Here is a 22,158-nt window from a genome sequence, read left to right as displayed (position 1 = left end):
ACTGCATTTTAAGTAGTAACCTTTTCCAGTATGTTCCACACACCATATTGAATATCTTGCAAAACCGCTTCTTTTGCGAAGGGTCAGAAGAGACATGTAAGAGCATCATGATGAATAAGCTATAGCAAGACTAAAGCATCAGTCATTCATCTTTTGTTTCACTGATTATTGCTGGATGCAATGAATCCAAGGCTCAAAGGATTGGCTTTAAACTGAAACTGTGAATTTGGGCTAGAAACTCTTTAAGCAGTTCGACCACAGCTTGCTTTATTGTGCAGTGGTGCCTGTTGCAGACGTGAGCAGAGCGGAGTTTCAGTCTGGAAGACTGCCTGCTGCTCTGCTGTCCAGCCTCACGTGTGCTCTCTGTTCCAGCATGGAAATGACATTCCTGGCCTGTTTGAAATTAGGCTTTCACTACAGATAAACAGCTCCCTAGACCATCAGAAGATGCAGTCTGAGGAAGAATAAAAGCTTGGTAAAGTCTGGAACAGCTGTACCAAGGTGCATACTGTGTGCTCTCTTGCAGACTTTCACCTGTTCTTTCTTTCAGTTACATTTGCATGTAATTGGATTACACCCTATTTCAATAACAAATTATATCAATTATACAAGCAATACTGAATGCAGAAAAACATGGAAGCACTTAATAAAGCTAATTGCATGGCCTTAATCAGAACAATCTTCCCTGAGAAAATGCCGGTCCTTTCCAAATGTAACTGTTTATTAGAATGTTTTAACATCTGCAAAACACACGCCAGTGCGTTACAATTCATCCTTTTAATAAATGCTGTGGTGAAGGCTTTTGTATAACACTTTTTTTGTCTAAATTAAAATGAAAATAAGTCCCAGTATGTCAGAATTCTTCATAGAATGGAGAATTAATTTTTCTGACCAACTGTAGATGTCTGACAAGTGATAGGAAACAGCCTGTGTCTGAATGGATGGTGACTGTGTGGAGGTCTAAGCTTATGTTTACATATGTATTATCATGAAATCAGATTAGAGAAGAAGTAAAAGTTGTATACATTAATGAGGAGAAATATCATAAAACTGGTGTTAAGCAATAGATTATATAAATGCAGTGACATATGGCAAAGCTAATTAAAAGCTCTCGATGGCAGTGTTATTGCAAGTCCATCAGAGTCAAGGGTAACAGGTCCATTTTGGAGTGTGGGACTGCTGACTCCACAAGCAACAAATGCAGTTTTCATGCAGCATCTCTCAACGTACACCAAGGGCTGTTGCTGTATTTGTGTCTCCTCATGCATCCTCCTCCTTATGTGTAGTTCTTGCCCAGTGTCCTCCTGGTTTGTGGCCAATGTCTTTCATCATTCTGGTGTGCTGTTGCCTGATAGGATTTTCACAGTGCTGGCCAGTAAGTTCTTGACTTTCAGTGTTCTTGAAACATTTTTTTTGAGCAACAAATCACTTGATAGATTTTGGATAGCCAATGGGGATAAAAAAGATCTTCTAAACTTTTTCTGTTACAGGAATTAAGCAATGAACCATGGAAATATTTGAAGACATGAAAAAAACCAGCTGAATTTTTTGAGATACACACACACACACACACACACACTGAGTGTACTACCTGGAGACATGATTCAATTCTGTTGCTCTGTGAATGAATGTAAATGGTATCATGGCTAAAACTGAATCTGGGTTGATGACATGAAGGGACAGTGCACAAAATTTATTTCACACACAAGCCGGCATGTTTTGTAATCAGAATTAACTTGAGAAAAAGCATCACCTGGTTAGAATGGCCTCCAAAGTATTTTGAAATCCTGTTGCAGTATTTTTTCCTCAGTAACCCTCAGCACAAGCAATTTATGCTAGACTGCTGCATAACTTACTGTCTTCTTTAACCATTCCTTAAGTTTGATCAAGCTTTAGGAAAAAGGTCTTTGTCTTAAGTTTCTGACATTGCATATAAAGGACAGGTCAGCTTGCGTATACTTCTCATGATGGGAACTACTTCAATCACATTTCCTGTAACTTCATGTTTCTAGGCCAAGTAATCTTACATTTGATTAAGTAAACACCTTTGTCCTAATGACTTTATGCCTACTTTACAGGCGCTGCTGTAGCTATTGTTCTACGAATTTGTCATTCTGGTTTTTTTTTTTATTATTATTATTATTAGTCAAGTATAAGTCAAAACCAAATAGAGAAGACAGTTTGTTCTTTTATTGTTAGTATGGAAAGTCCAAGTGAGAAGCCCGGATTTGCATAGTACAAGTGATTAAAATAGATTAATTCATGATGAAGGAACAGATTTTCATGTTTTGCTGGTGATGTCATGAAAGGAAGTATGTGGAGAAAGAAAGATGAAATAAAGAAAATCCATATCCAATATTGACTTCAGACAATATTACGAACAGCTCTACTTCACAGATTTGCATGAAAGACCTTTCCCACCTGCACTATATGTTGCTTTCTTTATTTTACATTACCCCAGACACTAGTTACTAGAAACGAAAGGCTTCATTTCTGAGATGTCATGAGAGTATGTCATGCAAAATCCAGGAGGATGACCCATCCATTACTAAAATTGTTACCATAAAGGTACAAAACTTGACAAGATTGAAAGCACCCTTAAAATGCATCTATTTTATAATATTTATTAATGTTTACCTTGCTTTATCCCACTTACTGCTTGATGTTACCAAACTACTCCAGAAACAGCATTAATATGGATGAGAAAAAAGGATTAACATGTAAATGAGTACTGAAAAGTATTTGCTAGAAATAGAACTGTCATCCTTATGTAAAAAACCCTTGCCAAACATTTTCAGTACTAATAGTTTTGTCTGTGTTTATATGTGGCCAGACCATGAAGCTATTCTTCACAATGGTGAATGCTGACAGTTTTTGTATTACATTTGGTCCAGGAGCTTGCATTTAGAATTATAGCAGAAAGCACAATTTTAAGTCCCTGGATTTAAAAAAGAAATACCCATACTGGTTTCTGTCAGCTGTTCAGTACAGTAGTTTGCTGTTAGAGCCTTCCTTTCACAGCTTACGTAGGGTTAAGGCTTGAAGTCTTTAATTAGTTAAAGAGAAATCAAGGAAAGACACAATGACATGATGCATAAAAGGAGCAGCTGAAGGACATTTTCTATCTGTTTTGGGGGATATCAAATTATGTCAATTATCAGACATTCTTGTACAGCTGAGAAATGCTTCATATTTCTTAATGCTATTTCTATGCTTTCCCACAGTATGAGTTTCACATGAGGTTATATCAGGTTGTATGAGCTCTGATTCTTCAGCATCACTATGTTTTGCAAGGTCAGTGGATTCAGAAAAGCCTGGGCCAGAATTCCTCACCTTTTAAGATCACTGAGAGGAAGAAAGGCAGCAGTTGTAAACTCTGGATACACAACTCCCACCCGTGCGTTGTAGAAAACTTTTCCATGTACATAAGGATATGAAAGGACCACATATATCACCTGTAGTGGTTGCAGGTAAATTGACATCAACGGTCCTGGCTTCATCTGAAGGAGAGGACGGTATGACTGCCTCAGTCCTGGCTGGGAGTAGCAGAGCAGATACTAAACATAGTTTCCATGTTTCCCACACTGAAATCTCAATCTCACTTATGTGTGAGAAGAGAGAAAAGATGGTTAAAGAGGAAGTAAGGCTAATTCTAGTTTAGACCATGTTCTCTAGTTATGCTGACTCCTCAAAATTATGCAAAAGCTTAGATGGCCAGTTCAGCTTTTGTAACGTGCTCAAGGGAGGGGTGATACATGTCCTACCGTCCTCCTAGACAGGCCAGCAAAGATCGGTGAGGACTCAGAGTAAAATGTCAGAGATACTCGCTATCTTAGAGGGCACATTAATACATCTTCCAGATAAAGATTGGCCCAACAGTGTGCAAAGTTGGCAGAAACTCAGTTATTCCTACAGAGCCTTTTACAGACCTGTCTGTGCACTAGCAGATAACTAGCAGTATGGAGTACGGATGAGTGTTTGCTATTAAATCAGAACAGAACTCTAGCTAGAAAACTGAGCTTTTTTTGTCCATGAATAAATAGGCATTTTTTCCTAAAATGTGAAGTCTGAGTCTGTCTCTTGGGTTCATTTATGTTTGCCTGGTTTTTGCCATAGTCTTTTAGATACTCGCCCAACCCTTATTAATTTGACTTATATTTCCAGCATTTGCTGTCCTCCTCATGAAGTTAAAATGTGTGTAGTCTCCCTCTTTGTGCAGTATAATGGACATCCATAGCACAAGCAATATTTACTGTCATCAGTAGTGCCAATAAATAGAAAAACTGGGGGTGGGTGGGGGGGGTGGTGGTGTTTACATTTATACTACCCTAAGTATTAATAAATTAACTTACATTAAATGGAGTCAAGTTTAATAGGAACCAGAATAAATTTGCTTTGTTTCACTTACATGTGGAAGGATGAGGACTATAACCATTATATTGTGTTTGTTGCCGGTTTTGCAAAGGTCTGTTGGTAAGTGGTTTACAGAGTAAAATAATATTCTGCCTGTTGTATTTGCTATCATGTATCTGCTTTCTCCTGTATAATTCACACTTTCATGTATTTACTGGAGCTAGCTCTTCCAAAATTAACATTTCATTACATGTCTTTTGGCTCATGTATTAGCTGTATGGTACGGCAGAAAAGAGGGAACTGTGCAGTACATAGTCTCAGGTGTGGTATGCATTGTGATCGCCTGGCCGGGTTGCGTGTGTATATGTACATTTTCTTATTTTCATGAAAAACTCTCATAGATTGCTGAGAAAGTACTTTTTATTTTCCTTCCAGTATAACATTTTCTTCAGTTCTTGCGATATGATCCCTACTACTTTACTATCCAAGCACATCAAGCCTCCCTGCTGTCTCTCAGTTCAGTGTAGACAGGGAGCAATCTTTGGGGAGCAATGGACTAGACCTCCTTGAAAAGCAAGAGCCATCTGCAGGCTTTCCCAGAAAAGGCTCATCAGAAAAGTTTCAGACCACCAACAGCAGCAGTTTTTAGCAGACTAGAGACCCCCAGGAGTCTGAGAATCGTGGCAAAAAGAAGTGAGGTTGTTCTGGCATGCCTTCTGTCTCAGAGAAGCACATTCACACTCCAAGAGACCCAAGAGACAGCAGTTCAGTAGCTGGGCGCAGGTTAGTGGAAGAGCATGCAAAGCAGGGATGCTAACTGGGGGGTTACTATTAATGGTGATAGGTTGGTGGTGGTGACCTTTGCACTCAAACACCTGAAAAGCAGTAATGAAATGGTGCAAATCACTATTTGAATTTTGAGTCCTGGGCTGTGGTGGGAAGCGTTAGTGTTAGTGATTCAATCAGTGATGAGTCTCATGGCATTTGGAGGGCTGCTTGAGATCCCATTCCCCAAGTCCAGCGATTAAGGGGTGATCTCTGTTTTCATGAGAAGTAATAAGAAGAAAATTATGTTCCAGCCCTTGTGGTTGCAGAGAAAACGATTAATATTAGCAGAGTGCACCCCGAGGGCTCACAAACCAGGCAAATATAAAGAATGATAAATGTATACCCCCTTAAAATGAACAAAAACAACTGCTGATTTTTAGGGCAGCATGCAACTGCCGAAGCTTGGGCAAAGTCCCCTTCCAGCAGCCAAGGAAGGTAGGAGCCTGCAGGCAGCCACCCAGCTTCCTGGAGCTGGAGGACTCCCATGGCTCTGTCTCTTCTCTCTCTCCCCTTTCCACCAAGTCCTTCTCTGCTGACAGGGACATGTGGCTTTATTGTCCTCCCGTTGGCCGTCAGCGGCAGGGCTGGCAGCAGCACAGGCCCACACACGCTGCCTCGCGAGGGTGCGGTTGCGCACGGAGCACCCTGCCCTGAATCTGGCTCAGGCTCCCGCCCCGCACCCCCGTCCTTGGCCCCCGCACCTTCAGCCATCGCCAGCTGGCCGCCTCTATGGCTGCTGTCATCTGGTGCGGCTGCACGCCAAGCCTCCTCTGCCGGCCCGGTGCTGGGGCTTGCTCCCCGGCTGCAGGCAGCAGCCACATGGCCAGGTGGGAGGTGCTGGACTGCACCCCTGCTCGGTTTCATCTCAGGACAGAGCCATAGTGCCAGGGTGGGAGGAGGGAGCTGTGCTTTGTGTTACTGTCCATTTTACACCCTTATGCCCCGTCTTCACCCTAAGTAGCCCCTGGAGAGGAGGGCTTTCCCTGGAAGGCTGCTTTTGCAGGGCTGGCCCCCCAAGCCTGTGCAGTGCTGGGGACCATCAGGAGGGTGGGAGCCTAGACCAGCTCCCCTGGCCGGGGAGCCTCAGCTCAGGCAGGATGGGTCCCTTTGGCAGCATCAGCCCTTCCCACAGCTTCCTGATGGGCCCGATGGGCACGCTGCCTGCCCGAGTCAGGCCTTGCTCCCGTGACTTGTCTCAAGATGACAGGGGGAAGGAATTGGTGCCAGCATAAATGCTGCATGGCAGTAGGGAGAGAGGGTAGTTTTCACTCCCTCTGATGTCTGTCCAGTCTCCAGCCAGCCATGATGGCAGCTGCCCTGCCACCAAGGGGCCTGGTGAGCCCTGCCGCCCTGGAGGGCCATAACCGCAGTGCAGGCCTGGCGAAGGAAGGCGGCCGGGGAAGCCTTTCCCACTGAGCCAGAGCAGGGTGCCCAGCCAGGAAGCCCATCAGCCCACCAGGAAGGCTTGCCATGAGGGAGAGAGAGGCTGGTGGGCATGGCATCCTCTCGGGGCTGGTGGCAGCAACTCTGCCGAAGCTGACAGCAGATGCTGGCAGAAAGAACAGGGTCCCTGGGTTGGAGGTTGCGCCCAGATGTCTCAGCTCCCTGTCCAGAACGGACTTGGCCTGGTTCCCAGAGGAAGGAAGAGGAGCTCCCAGTGAGTCAGCAAGGGCCTGGCTTTCGGTCAGTCCTTGCAGGGGCAGTTAAAGCAGTGATGGCAGCTTGCTAACGCCCCCAACATATCTGACCCTCTGCATCCCTACCTGAGACACCAGAGGCCTGAGCTTTGCTGCCCGTCCTGTCCTGTCCTCCCTCTCAGCCTCTAGACACTATTCTTAAGTGTTTTGGAGCGTGTGTTTGTGCATCTTCTGAGCCACTGGTGGGAAGGGTCTCCTCAGGGGAGAGGTTGTCTTCCAGCCATATGCTGACAGCATGTGTGGCACCATGAGTGCTCACCTCCACCAACAGCAGTGGGGTGCCTAAAAAGTAATGAGCATTTAAGCAAGTGACCAGCTTTTCATCTTCTCGTGAGATGGACAAGCCCTTTTTTCCTTGGGGGATATTGTAATATCTGCTCTGAAATATGGTTGCGCTGACTTCTCTTCTCTGGTTTGCAGGAAGCGTTATCAGTGGTGAGTGAAGACCAGTCCTTGTTCGAGTGTGCCTACGGATCGCCCCACCTTGCAAAGACAGAGATGACGGCCTCCTCCTCCAGTGAATATGGGCAGACGTCAAAAATGAGTCCGCGTGTTCCCCAGCAAGATTGGTTATCGCAGCCCCCAGCCAGAGTCACCATCAAGATGGAGTGTAACCCAAACCAGGTTAATGGGTCAAGGTAATAAGGCTGTGTTACCATGGCTCAAGTGCACTTTTTCTTGTGATGGCTATAGCTCAGTTGTGCAAATCTGTGAATCTAACACCATTTTAGATGCCCCAAGATATCCCACCTGACCACTAGCTCCTGTCCCAGAAGCCTACAGGTCTCCCATATGTTGTGGGTCACACCTGCCAGCCCTGTTCAGGTGTCATGGAGGACCTCAAGTGGTGCTACAGGCACAGTCTTTTCATAAGTTTGTGTAATACCTTTCTGTGTTTCCTCTGACTGTGAATAATTTTGGATGTGAACTTTCATTGCATGCTAGGTGAAAGAGCATACATTAAAGTTAGCAAAATGTGAGTTTGCTGTAGTCTGGGGCAGCACCATTGATCTATCTAAGGGTGTGGTGTCTGTGATCTAACACTGAATTGAAGTTGTCAAAATACAGTAATTTGGGGACGTGCCTTTGCTCTAAATATAACCAGAGAAGCATAGGAAGTAATTTCTTGTAATGGCAAAAGGAGTCAACTATTGATCTTTACTTTTATATTTACTGTAAACATAGTGCCAAAAAGCATAACTATGGAGTTGGATTTAAGAAGAGCTCACACTGAAGAAACATGTACAAGAGGCAAGCAGGGGAGTGAAAAGGAAAATAAATTACTCAGCTCAACGGGCAGTAGCCACAGCATGTCAGTGCATTAATTGTTGTCTTGGGACATTTTTATGAATGCCACTATGAAGGCCAATTGTATTGATTAAGCTGAAAGAGTGATGAAGTGGATTTGTGGATATAGAGTGGTAGCTCTCCCAAGCATAGGAGCACTCAGTGGGATTTCTTCCATCTGAAAAAGTACAATGAAGATACTTTTTTTTCAAGGAAACTATCCAAACAAGTGCTTTCCTGTTTAAAATGCCTGACTGTCAAAACAGTTTTCTTTGGTGTTGCTGAAGGGCAGAGGTCCAGAGATCCGGTTGCTCACAATTGTTGGTGATGTACCAGTGAAGACTGTGATTCACATCTTGCTGTCACAAACACCTGCTTACTAATCTCATCTCCCAGCATCAGTTGTTTAGAAAAACCTCAGCCATGGGCACTGTGGTTACTGTTCACACTTGCTGTGCTAATGTGATGAGCACCACGAACAGGGCAAAGTGGTTTGACAGCTTATCACACCTACACTTTTCACTGGTAAGGAAGGAAATTGTGCTGAAGTCAAATCAGAATTTCCAGTGAATAATCAAAGATTTGAGATACGTAGAAATAAACGGTGAAGTGAAGTTACAAAGAATTAGGGGAAGTCTTCTTGTAAACCTACTTATTCAGAACGTATTCACAATTAATTTCAGTTAGGTGGTTTTTGTTCTTTATTTTTGGGCTAAGCAAATGCACAGATATAATCACAAATGGAGTGCTCATTCAAAAGCAGTTTCACCTGCTTCCTAAAATTACCTCTACGTATTTGTGCTGGCATTTCCATAAGAGAACTGATCACAGTTTTTCTCAGTGTAAAGTCCATAAAGTGCATTAGAGTAGGTAATTAATTATTGCTGAGATTAGTGGCAATATTTTATAAAGTTAAATGTAACTAAAGTCAGTCCTAAACAGACTCCTACTTTGACATACCCCTAGATCTTAAGGAAGAGTCTAGATGATACAGATCCACTTGAAATTGTTAGTCAATTACATTTTTTAAATAATAAAGCCAGAATCCTGAATTTGCTGTCTTGGATTCCTGAAATATCTAACTAGCCTGAATATTAGAGCTCAGTTTGTGAATTACAGGTATTTGGCTGTTGCTGTTATGGTTTAAGGACAAAACTGTAGGCAGTAATACCATCTTTTATTAGTTGAAACCTTGTCCTGTCTAATCGTAGTCAGCAACCCTGGTAAGGATTATACTCTGATTTAAGAAGTCAGGACCCTTACCAAGACCAAAATGTGTGCCCATAGTCAGATTAGCTAAATTGTGTCTCCAGGCAAACCCATATAGCCTGTGGGTGAGACCACTTTGTAGAAAGTGCACTGTTACCCACCAGCATGCCCCAAACCAGTAGAGACTGGTAGGAACCCTGATTTGGGAACACAGACATCTCCAGGTACTAAAGCACCTGGCTCCAGCAGGGGCTGCCTTAGGCCAGAGAGGGCCAAGGCTCCCTGAGACACCCCTGCTATTGCAGCGTGCCTGGGAAGGCAGACCAGCCCAGCCTTGCTGTCCAGAGAGGCCTGCAAGTGTCATTGTGGATGGCTGTGCATTTGGGAGAGATCCTGTGCTCAGTGCCAGCCTTCCATCAGTCGTTGGATGAAAACAGAAGTAACCCAAGGGAGTGGGGGGACCACAGTGCAGCCACCAGAGCAGAGCATCCCAGCTGCAAGGCTGGACTTGGGCTCCCAGTCTCTTGCCTGAACCTGGAGTTCACGTCTTGCTGCCTGCCTGGTAGCCCGACTTTGTCAGGCAGGACAGGGCAGGCTCGTGTTCAGCATATTTTACAGTCTGTGGATGGGGGCATGGGCTCGGATTGGGGCTGGGGGGGAGCAGCTTGCTGACCATATCTCCCCAGTCTGAGCTATTTTCACCTTGTATATGTGAACTCAAAATACTTTCCGGGGGCGGACAAGCCTTCAGAAGCCCTGAATTAAACAGGCTATTGGACTTACCTTCATAATGCCTATCATTTCTTCTTCCTTTATGCTATTTTCTGTTAGTGTGTGCATGCATTGAATCACTTAGGGTGATACTGTGGCTACCTGCACAGTCAATAGACAGGAACTGTCTGTGGGTTTAGACTGCCTGAACTGCCCTTTGTGAAGTGAGCTATCTGCCTTTCCTTCACAGGTATCCTGGTCTCTGCACTACCTGCATAAAATGTTTGTGCGTATAGTCTGCACTATTACTAGCAGAACAGGCATCTACTTTTGCAAGGACATACAATCTGAGCATGGGGGAACTGCCTTTAAATCAATGTTTTTTGGTTAGTCATGAGGCATATCTTTGATTCATACTTTTCCAGAAGAACTGTTCATTGTTGTAAAGATGTGACACCCAGGAATTGCCAAGGCATCTGGAACACCATTAACACACTTTTGCACCATCCTGACCCCCTTTACCACTGTTACAGAAGTAAAGAGATTAAAAGGAGCAATGTTGTCTGCCTCTTCTCTAAAAAAATTAGGATTAAATCTATTTACTCTGCTTACTCCATCGTTTGGACTTGGAGTTTAGTGCAAATCATCTGAGCAGCACATGAAGACTAAGTTCTTCATTTTTTGTTTTTCTAAAGGGCACATTCTGTCTGAAAATATATTGGGAAGAAATGTAATTCTTTCTGTATTGAATTTAAAATAACCTGCAGTATTGGAAGCAGGGTTTTGTTTATTAATCTTGGATTTGACAGCCTCCCCTATTGACAGAGCAATGCAGAGCTGCTAACTGAAGAAAACAAGGAAAATTCGTAATTCACTGCAATTCCTAAGACATGACATGCTGAAAAATAAACAAACAAAAAAATCACTTACAGACTACCCAAAAAAGGGTAGATTAACAGAACAAAAAAAGTCATGCATATATTTCATGCTTATGCTTAACACAAAAATTAAAAAATATTATTTTAATTAAAATACACTATTTATTTCATCAGACAACTGTTGTTTTATAAGGCCTAACACATGCCTGAAAAAATAGATCTTAATATTACACTTTTAAGGGAGAACTAACATTGACACGTAACAAATACAAACATGTAGCATTTCCAAAACTCACATATGCGTATCTAATATGTATAGAGTTATTACACTTCAGGAATTAGAATACTTCCTAGTATGTGATATTCCTGGCAATTGTAGGAGAAAGTGTGTGTCATTCAAGCCTTGCATGAAATGAAATGACTGATCGGTAATAAATTATTCCTAAATAATCATGTCAAATACTCTGATATGATACTGATTAGTACTGCCAGTATGGAAGGCACTATAGGTTAGTGTAGTGCGTCTCCTACAAATCTGAAAACCATTTGTTCCTTCCTCAAGTCCCACTAGGCCTTTGCCGTTTGTATGTCAGTGTTTCACCAGTTCCCTGACAGATTATCTGCTGTTCTTCACATACATAATATTGGCCATACTTCATATGCACATATTGGTGGTACCCTGCCGTTCTGTAGGTTACTTTGCATTTTCATCTCTGCAGAAGCCTTCCCCACCCTGGTCATTTGCAGTCTGTAAATTTATTTCCTTGAATGAAAATCTCAGTTCTTAAAAATGTTTCATATGTCAAAAATTAACACATGCAGTAGCTAGAGTGCTTGGAGCTGCTTTTCATTCTTAGTAAAACTGTACCTGCTCTCTTTATACCCATTTTAAAATCTGGGTTGTCCCAAAGGAGTCTAAAATATCGCACCCACATTGCAGAGCCGCAGAAGTGTTATCTCTAGGTAATCATCTTCCTACGTGGGAGCCTGAGTCTGGCTAGTACAGTGTAAAGAGGATGCAAAACAGGATACCAGACCCCACAAAGTGGTAACCAGAGAATAGTTAGCATTGCAATTTTTTGCTGTCCAGCTTTCCCTTCTCACTGTGTTAAGACTGCTTCCTGGCCATATATTCTATCATCTGGAAAGGAGTATAAAATTTTAGGAGCATACTGAACCCCTTACACATCAACAATTTAGTACCCTCTCAAAGCAGAAATGTACTCACTCTGCTAGGGCTTTCTCCAGATATACTTTGGGTGTAATTGCTCTACATTAAGTCTCAAACATAACAGTTCTCAGAACTCGCATTCTTGTGAATACTGAAGAAATAACATTAGAATGAAATTAAAGGGTTATTTTCAGTGTGCTGCAGAGGGATTAGCTACACAGTTTTCTTTAAAAATAACAGTATTTTTAAAGCTTAACCCTGCCACACAGCACCAGAAAATATAGCCTAAGGGCCTAAAGTTTAAATTAAAGCTGTCATTTACCTTGCTGTTGTTGCATATATAATTCAGATTGTCACAGGTGGTATCAAATCGAGTTTCTTCAAATCCATTATGTTGGTACAGCCATTATATTTCTTCCAGGTATATAAATCTAATGACACCTTTTGTGCCACCATATAGTCAATCTTTCACCTGAATGTAATAATATTGTTTCCTGCTATTTATTGCTCTCAAGTCAAATCAAAAGATTCACCCTGTTATAATAAGGCACTATAATATAAATCTGGATATTTCATATGTCATACTGTTACTTACTTTTCTGTTTATTGCTCTTTACATATTTTATCAAATTAAATGTGAGCAATTCTATTACAATGAATGAATGCCATTCACGTTATGCATTTAGGGTGAAATTCACTCCTATGAAAGTGCTCTCATGAGGCTCTAGGTACTGCTTAAACAACATTTAAATCCATGGATTGCTCAGTGGTCTGTGAATACACTCACCCATGGGACTCCACTGTGCCCATGGGTGGGACTATACAAAGGTGACTTGGAATAACTACATTTACTGGTGGGTTATCAATCTTTTTAAGGGAGGCTGAAGTGGAACACAGAGTCTTATTCAGGCCACAGATAAATTTCACTTGCCATGAGCAGTGTGATGATTTCATTGAAAAAGCATTTTGAAAGTAAGCTGCAGTGAAAGCACACCAGAAGTTTTCCAACAGCAGCTTGGCTGATACAGAAGTTTTAAAGAAATACCAGAAATAATTAGTTGTCATTAAGATTTAATCATGTACAAAATGTTGATTTAAGCGCTACCAATTGTTGCTCAAAACCCATTTGAGAATGAAGTTATCACTTAATACATCTTTTGTGCTGACTCTTTGGGGAAATACCATTTTTCTTTGCATGTTACTGTAAGAAATTTTCATCAAAGAGCCTCTGTACTAGCTGAGCTGAGTGCATCTGACACACAGGAGGACTTTTCAGAGTCCAGAGTGACTTCAAGTTTTTTCCTTTCCTTTCCTTTCCTTTCCTTTCCTTTCCTTTCCTTTCCTTTCCTTTCCTTTCCTTTCCTTTCCTTTCCTTTCCTTTCCTTTCCTTTCCTTTCCTTTCCTTTCCTTTCCTTTCCTTTCCTTTCCTTTCCTTTCCTTTCCTTTCCTTTCCTTTCCTTTCCTTTCCTTTCCTTTCCTTTCCTTTCCTTTCCTTCCCTTCCCTTCCCTTCCCTTCCCTTCCCTTCCCTTCCCTTCCCTTCCCTTCCCTTCCCTTCCCTTCCCTTCCCTTCCCTTCCCTTCCCTTCCCTTCCCTTCCCTTCCCTTCCCTTCCCTTCCCTTCCCTTCCCTTCCCTTCCCTTCCCTTCCCTTCCCTTCCCTTCCCTTCCCTTCCCTTCCCTTCCCTTCCCTTCCCTTCCCTTCCCTTCCCTTCCCTTCCCTTCCCTTCCCTTCCCTTTTCCCTTTTCCCCTTTTCCCCTTTTCCCCTTTTCCCCTTGATGTAAATTCTCCTAAGCGGTACCTGTTTTCTCCTATACAACCCGGTAAATTTGAATGAGTAGCATTTGAGGTACTTTGTGCAGTCTAGCCATGTGCCAGATGATGTGCCTAGCCAGAAAGGAGGGTGCACTCATCTATATGGAGCTCAGTATTGCCACCATGACAGGAGGAGCATCATGCTCCTAGGAGCCTGTCTGATGTGCTTTAAACTATATGAGGCACCCCTGTGTTACGCTTCAATCTATGGTATGATACGGTTGGATTTGCACACCTTGCTTGCATCCAACACGTGGAGAAACAGAGCTGGTCTGCAGTAATTACCCTGACATCACTTGTTTTTCAAGGGCATGGCTTTTTCCATCTCTGGAGTGCAACCCTGCGGCTGAGGCTCAGTGCCATCCCTTCCACAACTGGTGGCATACCACCAGCATGCAGCCCTAGTATTCCTGGTAAACCTCACCTCAGACTAAACAACAAGCGTGGTCCAAAGCCTGTGGCAGTCAATGGGGCTCTCTCCTCTGTCTCTAAGAGGGCTTGAGTCAGCCCCTACATCAGTCCACAGCAAAGCTGGGAGATCTGTCTTAGAGAGATGACTTTCCTAATGTGCTTATTGGAGCTGCCTATATAAAGTAACATTAATCTTGGATAAAAAGACATGCTGTTAGTTATCTCAGACTGATAATCTTTTTTCCCACTGACTGGGTGGTTGGTGGAGTGGCTGCCTACCAAACTGGAAGAAGTGCAAATTCAGCATCTTCTCCATGTAAGGCTTTATATGTGACTACTTTAAGAAGTTCCTCTTTGCTCTGAAAATCAAACGGTTTAACATTAGTGCATGTGCATGTGCGTGCGTGTGTGCATGGTTTGGCTCTGTTCTTGAGGCAAACATGTTGTCAAGGAGAAAAACAAACACAGTTCACTACTACTATAGCTACTTTTTTGCAACTTTTTTGGGGGTGCTGGGCTGGCAGGTGCTAGCTAAGAAGCTTTCCACACTGGAATAATGTGTTCATTCATAATGGGCATGGTTACATTTTGGATTGACCACTGATGCTTAAATTACGTGTTTAGCTTCAGGATTTTAAGAGGGAGATGAGGATAGCCAGAATTTCAAAAGTGCTAAGCAACCAAAAGCTCTCCCATGGATAGTGAAATATAAAATTAGTCTTTGGATAATGACATAGGACCCCACAAGAGTTATGATCACTGTTAGTATTAATTACTATTGCTGTCATTACTGCTTTATTTCCAGTGCAGCATTTACTGTGTCTAGGGCGTTTAGAGCTGGTGGTTGTGGTGTTCCCCCAGGCTGACATGGCACAAGCACTGTCAGTACATAGGTTGTCTCTGACCCAGCGTGTTTGGAGATGCATCTTATCCTCTCCCCCTTTAATAGTAGGTGTTTTATTTTGATCAGGGTAGTATCAGTGAGGGTGTTCATTATTTAAAGTTTGTAGATAGCTTTTTAAGACAAAGCATGAAAACAAAGTGTCTAATTGGCTTTACCAATTTACACCCGTCAGCCTCACAGTCTGATAATGCTAATCAAAAAAATCAGCAGACATTCCACAGACATGGGGGATTATGGTTTCCATACAAGATGTCACTTCTGGTTTTGCCTGGCATGCTTTATTTTGCTAAATTTCTATATGATCCCTGCCCACAAAAGAAGGAGTATGTGGTTTGGGAAGGGTCCTGTCTCCTGGTATTTCATATTTTATGAAACCACAAATACAACAGTCTTACAAGCTCTTGAAATGAAATACAATTTGAGAAATGTAATCCATTACCATTATAATAGAATTTCTATAAAAATAATAAAAGAAAAACAAGAGAAAATAGGTCCTGAAAGTTACAGGCCAACTGGGAAGTCATTGTGGCTTTGGCCTAGCTATCACCATGTCAGACTTCAGCCTTCTCCCAGGCAGCAATCTAATTGTAAATTATGTATATACAGAACATCATTTCTTAGCTTTGGCTTTTAGTGACCCCCTTCCCTTCTTTCCCTTTCTTCACTCCAACCTCACACATAAGAAATATTGAAGTGTTTGCACTAATGGAGAAATGACAACGTGCAGTCAAACTTAAACCAGCTGTTTCCCCACACTGTGAACACAAAGAGCCAGGCTGGTAATATTTATAGCTTGACTGGCCTCTAGTGAGCCAGACGCTGACTGCCTTAATTTGCCATGATGGCCTTAAGGCTTGAAGCAGCTGTGGACTGCAAGATAGCTGGGGAAAGTTAAACAAAAAAAAAAAGAAAGGATTGTTTCAATTAGCAAAAGTTATTGTTTGATTGAAAATGAACGGCGCCTCCGTATACAACTCAATAAACAAGCATCTTTTGTTTTGCTTACAGAAAGCCAACGACGTTGCATGTGTTGGCATATAGTGTTTGCTTTCTCCTTTCACTGGAGGAAGGAACTGGAAGCACCTCTACATGCTGCTGTGTTGCATCTCTGAGCCACCCCTGGGCTGGCCCCATGCAACCCTGAGCACCTACCAAGACTGGGGCACCCCGCATGGAGGTGTCTGACCCTGTTTTGGACACCACAGTGGTGTGTTAGCATGGGGCTGCCCCAGTCCCAGCCTCTCTGTGGCCCTAGTCTTTTAGGACAGTTGAAGACCATTTTTGTTGCCCCTGCTAGCTCCTCGTGGATCAATGCACTTCCATGACTGCATGGCCCAGTGGGAATTTTGGTTTTCCTTTTTGTTTCTTTTCTTTTGTCTTAGGACTGCGTTTGACACCCACCTTATAGCAAAGGTAAACAGACTGTCACCATGGCTTCAGCATCAGCTTAAGCCAGCTTTAAGCAGCAGCACAGGTCCTGAGGGGCTTCCCTCCCTTCCACAGACCTCATCTGCTTGCTCCTACCCTGTCTGCCCCCTTTCCTGTGGGTGAGCACTGCCTTCATACAGCCACCCCACGTGGGTGGGGGAGTGACTCAGGTTATAGCTAAGCACGGAGTTACTTACCCACCCACCCATTTATTTATTTATTTGCGTACTTGCTGGGAAAGCAGCTCTCCAGCTCAGTTGATAAGCAGTTGCACGAGAGCCTGTGTGAGTACCCCAGGGATTTTTTAACCTATGTGCATTTTCTGGCGTTTTAATGCCTCTGTTATGCTGGAGTCCTCTGTGGGGAATTTTGTGCTGTTTTAACAAGAAACCTTGGAAGGGAAAATAAAACCTCTGTTTTCCTTTCAGCAGGTTAAGTGTGGTGGTGCTCACACAGCAGATTTAAGGGCAGGTGCCTGCACAGGAGCAGAGGGCTTGGTGCGCATGCAGGGCTTGGCCTGCTGTATTCACAGAAGCAGCTGGGCAGCCACGTCCAGCTGTGATGCTGGAGGATGACTTTGCATGGTGGAAACTGAGCTCTGTCAAAGCAAGTGTTGGGGCCTCTGATACCACCACTGAAAGTGCTTGTCAGAGTCTCTTCTAGTTGTTGGTGTCAGGGAAGCAGCCCCTGGGGCTTTGCAAAGCTGCTGTTGCAGCCACCCTCCTGCTCTGGTGTCTGGGGAGCACAAGGCTCCTTCTCACCAGAGAGGGTTGGACTGTCACCAGTCATTACTGCCAAAGGGGAACCCAAAGGGGGATCCACTGGACCCCTCTTCGATTGTCACTGCTGCGGCAGGTCTCAGCAGATGTGAATCCCACTGATTCATTAAGAGATAGAGGGTGTAGAGAGTGGCAGAGAAGTGGATTTAGGGCTGCAGCTGTGTAACTGCTTGAATTGATATTTGGGCTAAAGCATGTCAGGTGTGCTTTAAAAAACAGCAGTGTACCTCAAAATAAGAAATCTAAGGGAAGTTTTGACTTTTTTTTTTTCATGGCCTGCTTTTTCATTGGCAAACCATTTTTGGGGGGAGAAGTGCTGACTAAATTCACTGCAACTTGAGTAGCTGCAGTGAATGGAGATGAGCCTGAGCATGCCTTGCAATACACTCAGTATGAGCTGACCTTTACGTGATGTCATTTTAGCTAAATATAAATTTACATATGTTGGCCCAGATTATCTGAGAATGCTGTCTTTATGAAGCTCTCACTCTTGTATGTGAGGACAGGGTGGGGATGTCACAGCTCTGCTGGGGCCGTTCCCCTTTCTCAGATCACTGACATGAAATGAGAGAGGTGAGGAGAGGAATCTGTATTCTGTAAGTCAGTGTCATGATTTGTTCACCAGAGCCTCAGAAGAAAAGTTCCTGTTAGCTCAGTGTGTCCTCTGACCTGACCAGCCACAGACTGGATGGAGACCATGCATCCTTACACTGCTCTACTCTCCTTGAAACCCGTTTTCTATAAGTAGCCCGTGTAAGGAAGTTATCCAAGCTGTGGTTATTAAATGAGCTTAAAAAGACAATCGGAGAACACAAATTTTCTCCTTTATTTCACTCTGAAATTCAGAAATACTAAATAGAGGGGTTTATATGACAGGAATGTCACAGATCATATAAAATTTTGCTGATTCTTAATCTGTGTTTCTCTGACACCTTGCATTTTAACACAACACAGGTGTTTTATGTCACACAGGGAAAATAGTAGCACAGTGAAGAGGAAAAAATGTGTTTCATACACTTATTTATGAACTTAAAACTGCTTTCATCAGAGTCAATGGTTGGCAAAATTCCAGTCGGCTTCAGTAGGAATGGGCACTAAATTTACCCATCAAATCAGCTTGATTCTAAGTAACCCTGAATAAAGGCAAGGCTTCCAGGTGAAAGGACCCATGGAGAAATATGTTCTTCAACTGACGTTTATCAGTGATCAGAGCTGAATCAGCTCAGGACTGGACAAAGTTCTCTTGCGTAGCATGATTGTAGCCTTTACACTTTTTTTTTCTTTTGTAAATTCCAGGTGTAACACAGTATATTTACAAAGGGTAAAAATAACATGCAGCTGTGAAGAAAAACATCTCTGGTTTCATTTTGGACTTGGAGCTGAGGATGAATCACTGCAAAGCTGCACCCTTTACACTGGGCACACTTTCTGAAAGCTGCTTTTCCACTGCCCCTGCTCCCCCAGTGGTTCAGAAATAAAGCAGACTCACAGAAAGTCCTTAAAAAAGCCTTTGCGAACAATCACTCTCTTGTTGTTCTGGGCACTAAAAATACCCTTTTCTAGTGTCTCTTTGCATTTTCATTTTTGCTTTCTATACCATAGAAGTCCGTTCCAGCCATTTGAATTAAGCCTTGGTTCAGTGGCATGCATAAACACATGCTCAATTTGAAGTACCTGAGTAGTCCTGTTAGCTCCCATGGAGCTGCTTACATGCTTGAAGTTAAGTCTTAGAAGATTTGCTGAACTGGGAATTTGCCTGTCCACTCAGTAAGTTAATGGGACAAAACCCTTGACCATCTGCCTCTTGATTTTAATGAAAATTTATTACTTCTTTATGATCTTCTTCCCCACCTGTTTGTTTATATTGAGATCAGAAAACCAGCTCAGAAGCTCTGTAAGATTGCCAGAAGCTGTGTGCTACTGCTGGATATTTCACATCATTTACTGTTCAGTGTTTACAAGAGTGTTTTTAATGCATGATTGCCCATAGAAGTGGTGTAGTCTAATACTGATGTGATATTTGACGTCAGCAGCAAGACTTTGATGTACCTATACCCCTAGTTCCTTTTCACAGAAAACCAGTAGCAGTGCCAGTTAGGCCAAAGGGTGCTGCTAGCTCTCTGTTTCACAAAAATATTCCAAAAGAGTTGATGAAGGGGCCACCTGGTTCTTTCTTTTGTCTTTGTAACATAACTGGCCTTGGGAGTCAGGATGGGCATCCTCACAGGTATGAGGGCAGGAGTTGGATGATGTTTCCAAATATATGGGATATAGTATGCATACTTATGCATATATGCCATTTGTATTTATTAAAGGTAAACAGAAAAAGCCAACATTTTAGTCATAAGCAGTCATCACAAAACCTCTTTTTCAATATGTTTACATCTGAAAGAAAAGGTTACTTTGTTTTGCTTAGCTCTGTTTAAACAGAAATAAGCTGCATCTCAGAATTATATTTAGAGATATGCAGTGGGATAGAAAAGTTAAACCTGAGAGAATAATGCCCAAGTATTCTGATTCTGAGAGGCAAAGCTAAATTCACTATCACTCAATGACAGGCAAGACCATATGCTGACTGTGTCTTCCCTTGTGGTTATTATTCAGTCCTGTGTCTGACAAAGCAGTTGTAGGACCTTTACACAAGGCAGATTTCATATGTAATATGTTATGCGGCACCCAAGATATTTTATACCTGAAAAAGGTATGTGAAGCCAACATTTCCCAGGCAACATTCAAGGCTCTGTTCTTTCTCCTAAAGAAGATGACAGTACCCGTTGAATGATTCCTGTGATATATTTTATTTTTAAGATGAAAACCATCAGCAGGTTTTGGTTTTTTTTTAATATATACATTAACACATCATGGTAAAATTAGTAGTAACACTGTGTAGCAAAAAACTGATACGCTTAAAATATACTTTTAGTATTTATGATGTATGCAAAATCTTTTCAGCTTTGCAAGTGCTAGTTATTTTTAAAACACACGTGTGAGAATTATAACTACATTAGTTCCTGAGCAGTCAACTCAACTGAGTCACTTGGGCATTGGGTAAAATATCTGCCACATCCTTTTCACATATGTTGAGCAGACAGTGGTCCAAACTGTATATTATTTTTCCTCTTTCATCTTCAAACAGTAGCAAAACCCTTCTGGGAAAGTACCTGTATTCTGATCACTGGTGGGCTTACAGTGACATTGCTGCCCAACACTTGCAGCAAGAGCTGGGATTTCTGAGCTGGGGAGAGACAGAGGCTCTGCGTGAAACACATTTGGAAGGGCAGGGAGCAGATCCTGAAACACGCTTCCAGGAGTCTGGGTCTTGGATGGTCTCTTGGTTCTCTGGACTGCAAATCAGTTGGTTTACAAGGAACCAAAATGAAGCATTGCAACCTGATTTACTGCTTGTTTAGTAAGACCATAGTAGTTTCAGGAGTTAAATGGCAAGACTAAAAGAGAGCTTGTTAGTAATGTAGTATCACTAAAGAAACCAAAACCCAACTAACACTCTCCTTCCCTTGCCAAACAGCCTCTTTACATTTGAAGGTATTCCCCATGGCTCTGTTCTTTATTTTGATTTTTGTAACAATTTTTCTCTCTCTGATGAAACACGTTGTAGACATTAAATTAAGGGACAAATATGTCTGTGTCTGCCAGAAAGAAAACTGTGATGCAATTAAAATGCCATTAGGGAACCCCCGGTGGGATGTTAAACCTAAAGACTCTATTCAGAAAGCAAAGCCAAAATTAAAGAGGTGTCTGGTTGCAGATCCTCTACAGATTTCCATTTCTTGACTATAGTACCATGGAGACTGTGCTAGTCAGGAGCTGAAAGGTTTTTCCAGTCATGTGTGTGGTATTTTGAATCATGGCTTTGGCAAATGTTCCTTTTCTGTAAGCCATACATAGAAGTGTGTCTACATTGCATGACATAAAGTGCAACTGAGTGTGGCCCACATGAAACAATGAAAGCAGTGGAGATGGGAAGCTGTCCAAGCCTTGGACAAGGCTTGTCCAAGGCTTAAACAATGACAACTATTAACAGTTTTCCCTCAGCAAATTTGCATTAAGTGCATCTCTGTTTGCTGAGCTATCTGTGACATGTTTGGAGAGAGAAGTGCAGCTACTTGCACCTGTCAGGCTCAGCAGTCTTATGAACAAGCCTCCATTCTAGCCCAGTCTCTGGAAATAAATTGTTGTGTCTGTGTGTTTGGAGACATATAAGAGCCTGATCCTTTGAAAATAAAAATAAATGTATGGTCCATTGAGGCGAGGCATTTTTTCTGAGGCAACTGAAGGAATCAGCAGAGTCACTGGGTGGTAGGCACTGAGTTTTCCAGTGACAGCCAAACCCTGGTACTCAAGTCTCGTTTTTTCCGTTTCATACAGTGTGATTCTTTGCTGAGGATATTAGTAGGGACTGGAATAATAATAGAAGCACAACTCTCTTCTCTGTCTAGGAACTCTCCTGATGACTGCAGCATGGCAAAAGGAGGGAAAATGGTTAGCGGCTCAGACAATGTTGGGATGAACTATGGAAACTACATGGAAGAGAAGCACATTCCACCCCCAAATATGACTACCAATGAACGAAGAGTCATTGTGCCAGCAGGTTAGACTCTACACAAAAATTTCAAGCAAAAAAAAAGCATTTTCCCTAAGTCTACTAACATTATTTAAGAATATTTGGAAA

General features: G+C 42.5%; 1 protein-coding gene across 4 annotated transcripts in view; it reads left to right on the top strand.

Moving 5' to 3' along the window:
• ERG (ETS transcription factor ERG) overlaps positions 1 to 22,158 on the top strand; it is a 109,789-nt gene that overhangs the window by 67,022 nt on the left and 20,609 nt on the right. For 3 of the 4 annotated variants that reach the window (XM_074903837.1, XM_074903821.1, XM_074903828.1), the window contains exons 2-3: positions 7,299 to 7,516; positions 21,926 to 22,077. In XM_074903837.1, the coding sequence (XP_074759938.1) occupies positions 7,299 to 7,516; positions 21,926 to 22,077 (370 nt within the window). Of the gene's footprint in view, positions 1 to 7,287; positions 7,517 to 21,925; positions 22,078 to 22,158 lie in introns of those variants that run through there. The other variant, XM_074903845.1, reaches the window with a different exon arrangement.

The sequence above is a fragment of the Athene noctua genome, chromosome 1, assembly GCF_965140245.1.
Source record: "Athene noctua chromosome 1, bAthNoc1.hap1.1, whole genome shotgun sequence".
Classification (NCBI taxonomy): Eukaryota; Metazoa; Chordata; class Aves; order Strigiformes; family Strigidae; genus Athene; species Athene noctua.
This window is presented reverse-complemented; position numbering and strand designations above follow the sequence as displayed.